This window comes from Jaculus jaculus, chromosome 7, assembly GCF_020740685.1.
Source record: "Jaculus jaculus isolate mJacJac1 chromosome 7, mJacJac1.mat.Y.cur, whole genome shotgun sequence".
NCBI lineage: Eukaryota > Metazoa > Chordata > Mammalia > Rodentia > Dipodidae > Jaculus > Jaculus jaculus.
In genome coordinates this window covers 108,502,762-108,512,619 of record NC_059108.1, presented here as the reverse complement: position 1 = coordinate 108,512,619, position 9,858 = coordinate 108,502,762, and the positions used below count along the sequence as shown (strand labels likewise).

Genomic DNA, 9,858 nt, shown 5'->3' with positions numbered 1-9,858 from the left:
GTATTTTTGGAAGGTACAGCGACTAGTCAGTGCATGCTTTCTAGTACCTCTCTGCACGTGGTCCCCAGGTGAGCCCCGGCCACCGCTTGCCTGAGCCGGAGGCAGCCTCGTCCCAGCCCAGGCGGCATCTGGGGGCTGGGGCACCGTGCGGGCTTCCGGGACCCGGGCCTGCCTGGCCAGGCGAGGCCGGGCGGCTGGATGGGAGGATGTGGGCGGGGCTCCCCATCCCCAGCCAGGGAGGAGAGCGAGGGAGGAGAGAAGAAGGGAGGGGCTGCTGGGGAAGAGGAGGAGGAAAAGAAAGAAAGAAAGAAGGAAGGAAGGAAAGAAGGAGAGGGAGGGAAAGAAAAGGAAAGAGTAGATGCACAAGGGCAGTACAGGAGGGTGGGAAGGAAGGAGCGCGGAGCCCGGCCCGGAAGCTAGGTGAGTTCTGCATCGGAATCGAGGGACCCGAGCCTGAGACGCCGCCCCTGCCTGGCCTGACTTTCTCGTCTCTGTCTCTGATGGGATTCCTGTCCGAGCTGTCTCAATCCTGCAGCGACCCAGTCCCTGGCCCCTGCACCGGTCACTGCAGACGTTCAGAGGCCCCTGGAGCTGCTGCTGGCGAACCCGCTAATGCAGGGACCTATGGTGAGCGAGGCTACCTGGCCCTGGCCAGGGGCGCCAGCCAGAGGGGACAGGGACTCAGCCTTCGTAAGAAAAACCGGGGGACGGGGGCGGGGAACGGGACGCCCAGGCTGTAACTGAGGGGGGAAAAAAGTAGGGTCCCGACGTTGATGCTGGGGATGAGGATAGTGGCACTGAACCTCTGTCTCTCTCCGAACACCACTACCACTTAATTCTCTGTCCGGTGGCCCCTGGCGATTTTCACTTTGGAGACGTGCAGGAACAAGGAGGCGGGAAAGTGGAAAGCTTTTGGTCGGGACAGCATTGGGACAGACTGTGAGGTTAGGATGGGACCCTCAGTCCATGGCCTGGAGGTTGGGGTGCCTTAGACAGGAAAGGCGAGAGAGGAAGGGGTCGGCTCTGACTCCCACAGAGTCAGGGGATCAAGGGACCGCGACGTGGGCAGAGAGAACCTAGCCAGAGCTGGTCGTGCGGTGCTCCGGAGCGTGCGCGCCACCCGAGGGGCTGCGTCGAGGGGAGTGTCTCCCACCTGGTCCCGGCTGGACTTGCGCCCTGGAGTTTGCAAATTGAAGCTGCCGGAACCGCCTGCTCTATCTCCTGCACAGCTAACTTTCTGAGACTTGTGGCACCCGAGAGGGGGGGGAGGGGGAGAGAGAGAGAGAGAGGAAGGTTCTATGGTCAATGCCCAGGATGCTACTAGGCGGCGAGGGACGCGTCTTCCTACCCTGTTGTGTGCCTTTGGGGAGTGGCTGGCCGGATAGGGACCGACGGGGCTACTGGCCTTCCGCTCCCGGAATTCATGGGAAAGGGTCGGGAACTTCTGGATCTCTTCAAACCTTTCCCCACCCAAGGACGACGGGAGCCTCTGGCACCTCCTGCCTAAGAGCTTGGTGTGGATGTTATGTTTTCTTTTCTTTTCTTTTTAGTATTGCGGTTTATGAATGGAGGGTCTAGTGAGATGTTAAAACCCCCAGAGGCATATACGTGGTAAACTGAGAGGTTACATCTAGATACATTTTGGAGTTGAGAAAGGATTCGGAAAGGAAGGTATGGCAGGACCACCTCGAGTTGCTTCCTCCTCTCCTCCAACCCTGAGAAAGAGTACAGGAGATGAACGTTCTCTTGGGTCTTTATCATTTTTTTATTAAAAAATCGGAGAAAGAAAGCGTGATTAGAGTTGACTTTTGGGTAGTAGGAATTGAAACAAACCCCTTTGTGTATTCCCTTGGTTTTAGGGCTGCAAGCGCTCCTGCAGCCGCCAAGGGAGAGTCCCCGGGTCGGAGGGTCGTCCGGGATCTCCAGCGCCCGCCCCTTCCACTGTTGCCTGGGCCCGGTGCGTCTGCGGTCCCCACTTCAAACAACCGCCACAAACAAAACAACAAAAACAACAGCCCCCCCCCCCCCGGGCTCTCTGCAGCCCTTTCCCGGTGCGTCCCAGCGGCGGAACGGGTCTGGAAAGGCGAGATTTGCTCCCCGTGCCGCGCGGCTCTTGCCCGGGCGCAGCCTGTCGCGCAGGGGCGCCCGCGGCCTCGGCTCCGCCACCCGCCGTGTCCGAGGGCGCCCGGCAGCCGCGGGCACCGGGAAAGGCGGAAAAGAACCTTTAAGCTTCTTTCTCAAAGGTGTCCCCTCAAATTCACGCCTCCAACCCCCCCCCCATGAAACTTTGATGGGTGGGGAGGGGGATAGTGTGGAGACCAATCGGAACCCTTGAGTCCCCAAAACCATCCAAGGTGGAGGTGTGGGGAGAGCCTTAGGGAAGGTAGGCGGGCTGGAGCGGGCTGCGGGGCGACCGTGTTGGACTTGGGACCGTAGCTCTGGCTCGGGTTCCGAACAGGCCCACGCGGTGCGCGCGGCATCTTCGCGTTAGCCACCCACCCCAGTACTTGCCTTGAGCTGTGGGTTGGTGAGGTTCTGGACGGAATCTGTGCCTGGATTCTGCAGCTGGTGCTAAAGAGGAAAGGGGGTGGGGAAAGGAAATGGCGGGGTGCGTGTGTGTGTGTGTGTGTGTGTGTGCTTTAAAAAAATTAAGCCGAAGTAAAGTGGCAGCTACACAGACGTACTCAGAAGTCCAGAGCCCGCCGAAAGCTATTCCCAGTTTCCTGGACTCCTGGGAATGTGTTTGGGATGTCCTTTCGCAGCCGGGTCGGACTTGTGAAACCTCGGCCGCGGCGGGTTGAAACCCGGGGGTTGCGGGGGGGGGGTAGGGTGGATATGATGTTCCCTTTCTTCGGCGACACCTCTTTCGGAAAGTGTTTGGGGGCTCGGAGCCCAAGAGTTCTCCGGGGCCGCGGTGAATGGTCCGGCTCCTCGCTTTCTGGAGACTCCTGTTGGGTAGTTTTGGGAGGGGGACACCGAGGCTGACCGTGCGGGCGGGGATGCTGCGTGTCGGTACTGGGGAAAAAAGATATCTTCCTGAAAACCGCTCCTTCTTACTTTCCCACCGCGATCCCACTGCTCCGGGCCGCAGTGGTGACAGACACGGACAGAGAACTAGATGGACCGGCCATCCTCTGTGGGTACTGGGCAGGCATTCGCCTTTGGGTTGCTTGTCCCCTGGCTGGGAGCACTCTTTGGCCTTTCGGAGACCCTGGGGAGGAAGTGCCCGGGTGTGCGCGTTTGCTTTCGTGTGTGTGCAGGGTCTCTAAGCGCCTTGCTTTTCACGTGCGTCTCGTGGGGCGAGGCTTGGCGGGGTGTGTGTGTGTGTGGGGGGGGAGACACCCTAGGGCCTGGGCCGTTCTCGCTTCGGCCAGCGCTGCCCCAAATCCCTCGGCAGCTAGTTCGAAGGTCCGATCGGTCTCCAGGGCGCGCGGCAGGTACGGGGACACTCTGGGGTCCCCTCGGCGCTGTGCCCGAGCACCGAGGGCGAGCCTGGACACCCGCGGAGGGCTCCCGCGGAGCGCGGCGGGGACTCCTCCTCGGCCGCAGAGGCTCGGGCGGCGGGCGCGGAGGTTGGCCTGGCTCGGAGGGGCGGGACCCGGCGGGGGCGGGAGGGTTGGCGGAGGGACTGCGGAGGGCGGGGGGGGGGGAGAGGGGCGGGGCCTCTGTCCACGTGACTCCGAGGGGCTGGAAGAAAAACAGAGCCTGTCTGCGCCCGAGTCTCATTATATTCAAATATTCATTTTAGGAGCCATTCCGTAGTGCCATTCCCAGCCACGCACTGCTACAGCTTCCCTGAGCCTTTCCAGCAAGTTTGTTCAAGATTGGCTGTCAAGAATCATGGACTGTTACTACATGCCTTGTTTTCTGTCAGTGAGTAGACACCGCTTCCTTTTCCCTCCTCCCTCCCGGGAATTCACTCTTCACTGTCCTCCCCATCTCTGGTAGCTGCCTGTCCTTTCCGAGGGGCCTCGCTCCCGGCGTCCACACTCCTCTCTCCGGCGGTGCTGTCCGCTCGGCCCGTGACCACCACCCCCTCCCCGCGGCCGGGATGCTCCCAGCCTCCGGTGCTGCTGGGTCCCTTTTTAAAGTGCTGCTAGCTCCCATTCGCTCTCTCAGATTCGCTGCCTTGCTAGAAAGGGGGGACTCAGCCAGGTGACCAAAGTGATGAAAAGCCTGCAGCCTCGGGTGGTACCCGGAGAGCTAACCATGACTTGCCAGGTCCCATTTGCCTCGGAAGCTCCCAGTCTCTTGTCAAAAGTCACAGTTCGCTTTGGAGTCACCCTTCATCGCTTCTTTGGGAGGGAGGGAGTGAGCCGGTACGAGCTGATGGATTTATTTTTATTATCATTGTCTAGCCTTCCCAACGCATTGCCTCCCCCCCGCCCCAATGAAATAAAGCGTAAAACCACCCCTGCGGTCCTCAGTCTCCTCTTTGGTCCGCTGGACCCTGCCGCCCGGGTCTGCCGCTTCTCTGCTCTCCCTCCCTCCTGCTCCCAACCAGCTGGAAGTTGGACTCCTGGGCGGAGGAAGAAGGGAGGGTGGAGGAAGAGGGGAGAGGCTGAAGGTCTGAAGTGGAGAGCAATGGCATTTTAATTCTCCCTCCCCCACCTTTTTTTTTTTTTTTTTGCCCCCTCAATGTTAACTGTTTATCCTTGGAGAAGCCACGCTAAGATCATGGCTCAGATAGCAGTTGGGACAAAAAAAAGTTAACAGGATGGAGGCTATCTGATTTGGGGTTATTTGACTGTAAACAAGTTAGACCAAGTAATTACAGGGCAATTCTTACTTTTGGGCCTTGCATAGCTGCAGCTGGCGTATGTGTGTGTGTGTGTGGGGGGGGGACGGTGTAAGGGAGAAAACACAAACTTGATCTTTCTGACCTGTTTTACATCTTGACCCTCCATTACTAGCCCTATATGCATATGCGGAGACATCTCTATTTCTCGCTATTTATTGGTGTTTATTTATTCTTTAACCTTCCACCTCCCTCCCCCTCCCCAGAGACACCATGATTCCTGGTAACCGAATGCTGATGGTCGTTTTATTATGCCAAGTCCTGCTAGGAGGCGCGAGCCATGCTAGTTTGATACCCGAGACGGGGAAGAAAAAAGTCGCCGAGATTCAGGGCCACGCGGGAGGACGCCGCTCAGGGCAGAGCCATGAGCTCCTGCGGGACTTCGAGGCGACACTTCTGCAGATGTTCGGGCTGCGCCGCCGCCCGCAGCCCAGCAAGAGCACCGTCATCCCGGATTACATGCGGGATCTGTACCGGCTCCAGTCTGGGGAGGAGGAGGAGGAAGAGCAGATCCAGGGTTCGGGTCTGGAGTACCCCGAGCGCCCCGCCAGCCGGGCCAACACCGTGAGGAGCTTCCACCACGAAGGTCAGTCCCTGCCCCCCAGTCCGGGTGGGGGAGGGCTGGCTCCAGGGGTTGTGGAAGCTCTGGGAAAGACGAGTTCAGGTTACATCAAAGCTCCCAATCCCGGAGGCCGGGGGTCCCCGGCTTCTTACCTCCAAGAATTTCCAAGAGCTGTGGCTGAATGTACTTTCTGGAGCCCGAGGGGGAGGGGACGGAGAAAAGAGGGAATGACGCCACTCAGACGTGGGCTAGCCCCAGCGGTGTGTTTTTGGCTATATCAAAGACTTTTCTGCCCGTTTTTGTTCAAAGCACCTACTGAATTTAATATTACAGCTGCGTGTTTGTCAGGTTTATTCAATAGGGGCCTTGTAATCCGATCCGAATGTTTCCTAGCGGATGTTTCTTTTCCAAAGTCAATCTGAGTTATTAATCCACCAGCATCATTATGTGTTGGAATTTATTTTCCCCTCTGTAACATGATCAACAAGCCATGCTCTGTGCTTCCAAGATCGCTGGGGAAATGTTCAGTAACATACTCCAAAGTGGAAGAGGGGAAGGGGTGGCTTGCATGCGTGTTTCCTCCAGCCTCGGCTCTGTGGGCCCCTCTTTTTCTTTACAACCACTTGTAAAGAAAACTGTGTACACAAAGCCAAGAGGGGGGTTTTAAAGGGTGCGTCTGTCGGAGGGTGGTGGGGTAAGGAGTTGACACATGGAAATTATTAGGTATATAAGGGAGGTTGGGAGATACTTTCTGTCTTTGGTGCTTGACAAATGCTAGCTAAGTTTTGCTGGTTTGCTAACTGCCCCCACACTTCACCTCTCCTTCAGATAAAAAGGCACACTGTCTCCCCACAATTAGGCTTTTCTTATATAAGCAGAATTCACAAGTCATTGCCACATCAGTTATTTCTTGACTTTTCCGTCTTGCAAAGAAAGTTCATGTGCTTTCTCTTCTCTCTTTCCTCCTGGGCTGTACTCAGAACATCTGGAGAGCATCCCAGGGACCAGCGAGAACTCTGCTTTTCGTTTCTTCTTCAACCTCAGCAGCATTCCAGAGAAGGAGCTGATCTCCTCTGCAGAGCTTCGGCTCTTTCGGGAGCAGGTGGACCAGGGTCCTGACTGGGAGCGGGGCTTCCACCGTATAAACATTTATGAGGTTATGAAGCCCCCAGCAGAAACGGTGCCTGGGCACCTCATCACACGACTACTGGACACCAGACTGGTCCACCATAATGTGACCCGGTGGGAAACTTTTGATGTGAGTCCTGCCGTCCTTCGCTGGACCCGGGAGAAGCAGCCCAACTATGGGCTGGCCATCGAGGTGACTCACCTCCATCAGACTCAGACCCACCAGGGCCAGCACGTCAGGATTAGCCGATCGTTACCTCAAGGAAGTGGGGACTGGGCCCAGCTCCGGCCTCTCCTGGTCACTTTTGGCCACGATGGCCGGGGCCATGCCTTGACCCGTCGCCGGAGGGCCAAACGTAGCCCCAAGCATCACCCACAACGGTCCAGGAAGAAGAACAAAAACTGCCGCCGTCACTCACTCTACGTGGACTTCAGCGATGTGGGCTGGAATGACTGGATTGTGGCCCCACCAGGCTACCAAGCCTTCTACTGCCATGGGGACTGCCCTTTCCCATTGGCGGACCACCTCAACTCAACCAACCATGCCATTGTGCAGACTCTGGTCAACTCTGTCAATTCCAGTATCCCCAAGGCCTGTTGTGTACCCACTGAACTGAGCGCCATCTCCATGCTGTACCTGGATGAGTATGACAAGGTGGTATTGAAAAATTATCAGGAGATGGTGGTAGAAGGTTGTGGGTGCCGCTGAGATTAGACAGTCCTGGAAGACACAACACACACACATACACACACACACACACGCACACACACACACACACACACACACACACTTTCATCCACCCACACATACCACACAGACTGCTTTCTTATAGCTGGACTTTTATCTTAAGAAAAAAAAAGAAAAAAAAAAACTAAACATTCACCTTGACCTTATTTATGACCTTTATGTGCAAGTGTTTTGACCCTATTGATCATATATTTTGACAAAATATATTTATAACTACATATTAAAAGAAAAATAAAATGAGTCATTATTTTAAAGGTAAACTATGGCCTTTTCTTTTTCTCTCTTTTCTCTTTGTCTCTGTCCCATCTCTTTTCTGTTGAGGTGGGATAGGAACAGAGTGGAGGTTGGAGGTGCATGAATTGTAAGGGCAGGAGTAAAGTGGTGGCTGAGAGAAATGGTAATTGCTAGGAAGTGTTTTTCATTTCTATTTAGTGTTAACAGGGACGCAGCATCCTCTCCCATCTGGATGACACATGCCTCACAGAAACAGCGGGATGAAAGGAATAGGTCACATGAAAGACTCAGCTCTGAGCTTCTTCTAGATCTGTTTTTGCTCACCTGTTGGGGGCGTGTCTCAGCTGAGTGTGATATAGAAGTCTCGGTTGAAGAAACTGATTCCCCCCCTCTGCTTATATGACACTTCTGGGTGTCTCCAGTTGTGGTAGGCACCACTGTTTTTTCAAACCAAAACCACCACACACATTAACATAGGGGTCTCAGTGTGTTTCCCTTGAATGGATTTTTGCCTATCGTTTTGTTTGTTTTGCATTTTTTTTTGAGATGTGGGTGTTATCCAAAATAAAAATAAAAGAAATAATGAGCCCTACATTGGAAGAGTTTGGTGACCACTCTAAACACGCCACATGGTGGACCACATGGTAGTATTCACCAGTGTTTCTTCACCCATTGCCCCTCATTCTTCACATGAAGGCTTTCATCGAGTTCAGAATCCCAGCATAATGCTGTGAAGGAAGAGCTGGCAATGGGTTGAGATATGGAAGTGTTTAAGTAGGCCCTGCGAAGGGTCTTGCTGTCTCATAGAATCTCTTAAGTCAATTGCCAGCCTTCTTTTTTTTCTCCCCTGCAGCTTCCCCCAGCACCCTTCTTTGGAGCTGAGCAAAATATGATATGCCTGGTGGAACTCACTTTTGTACCAGGGGCTCTTCATGAAGAATGCTTAATTTTGAACCACAGGAAATAAAAAGAGAAAGGATGTTACTGGGATTGGATGTATCCCAGTCACTAGAGTGCTTCCCTAGCATGCTGGAAGCCCTGGTTCCATCCTCAGCATCTCACTAACTGGGTATGATGGCACAAGCCTGTAATCCCAACCCTCAGCAGAGGAAGGAAGATCAGAAGTTCAAGGTCATCCTCAACCACACATTGAGTTCTAGGTGGCCTGGGATGTGTGAAACCCTGTCTCTAACAAACAGGCAAATAAAGGTGATAACAATATGCTTGGAGGTAGGAGACTCGTTCAGTCAAAGAAACCTTTCTGGAAGGATATGAGCGACAGGGCTCACAGAGTCCTTTCTTGTCCCCAAGAACTCAGCTACGGCCTGATCTGCTCATTTCTTATACGCTCATTCTCTCCGGCAGGCTTGGATAGGGTTGGATCAGAAGCAGTGGGATCTTGGGATCCTCCTTCTGGGAAGGGCACATAGGAGGGCATTTCTCCCTTCTGAAAGCATACGCCTGGGTGGCCATGGTAGGGTGTTGCTGTTACAAGCCGTAGTTGTGCATCCAAAGAGAAGGTTTGTGAGGCACATGCCTTGCATCTGTGTTTTCCTGTATGTGAGGTGTTCACTCCCCTACATTGCTGTACAGCCTTGCAGAGGCTTTTGGGAGTGAGGTTGGTGGAGCAGGACTCATTTTTGTTTTTAATTACTGAAGTCCTACAGTCCTCCAAAAGGAGCAGCTTAGTGGAAACCAATAAAAACAGAAGTGGGGTGGTTGCCAAAGCCCCAGCTCCCTGGAGAGCACAGGTGGAGAGAGGAGATCAGAGCCTCAGGCAAAGGCGGCCAGACTCCATGGTTCCTCCAAACTCCTTGCAAAGAGGGATCCTCCCCCCTCCCATGCTCCAGCCCCCCAGGTCGCTGCCCCTTTGATTAATGGTACGGAGTCTGAATAAATCATTTAGGGAAAGCCCATTACGGGTTCCCCTTAGGCAGACTCATTTTGCTTTGCTGCGTTTCCAGCAGCTTTCTGAGATGTCTGTGTCATGGAAAGGGAGCCCCAGATCTTCTGCCCTTGAACCAATGATCCTGGCCTGGTGGCTGTCCAGCTCAGGTCACTTTCTAGCAAACACCCACCTTGCCTGCCTTCCCCTTCTCCACCCCCCCCTGGCTTATTTTCAAGAATGGATAATGTTGTTTATTTGTTCAGCCAAATATTTGGTCTGGGGAATTTACCGTGAAATTCTGTGAATTGCATATACCTAGTTAACAAAATAGTCCTAGTGCCACAAATGTTAGCATGGAAAACAAGGCATTATGGCCAGCTTTAACCCTTGGAATTCGGTTTGAAAGCATAGAGCTGAAGTCTGAGAAGAGAAGGACTTGGATATTGTCAAGATTTGGTTTTATTAATTTATATGTGTGTCTTAGGTCTGGCCCAGCACCT

General features: G+C 54.1%; 1 protein-coding gene across 5 annotated transcripts; it reads left to right on the top strand.

Moving 5' to 3' along the window:
• Positions 1-314: 314 nt before the first annotated feature.
• Bmp4 (bone morphogenetic protein 4) lies at positions 315-8,674 on the top strand. 5 transcript variants are annotated; one of them, XM_045155455.1, is made up of 5 exons: positions 315-627; positions 3,749-3,869; positions 5,005-5,384; positions 6,341-7,143; positions 8,324-8,674. In XM_045155455.1, the coding sequence occupies exons 2-5, from the start codon at positions 3,841-3,843 to the stop codon at positions 8,435-8,437; spliced, it is 1,326 nt and encodes a 441-aa protein (XP_045011390.1). In that variant the 5' UTR covers positions 315-627; positions 3,749-3,840; the 3' UTR covers positions 8,438-8,674. The 5 variants fall into 5 exon arrangements, with proteins under 5 accessions (XP_045011390.1, XP_045011392.1, XP_045011393.1 ...); XM_045155456.1 differs by lacking the exon at positions 315-627 and adding an exon at positions 3,022-3,136; XM_012947659.2 differs by lacking the exon at positions 315-627 and adding an exon at positions 3,024-3,136 and having other exon boundaries at positions 3,749-3,873.
• Positions 8,675-9,858: the final 1,184 nt, after the last annotated feature.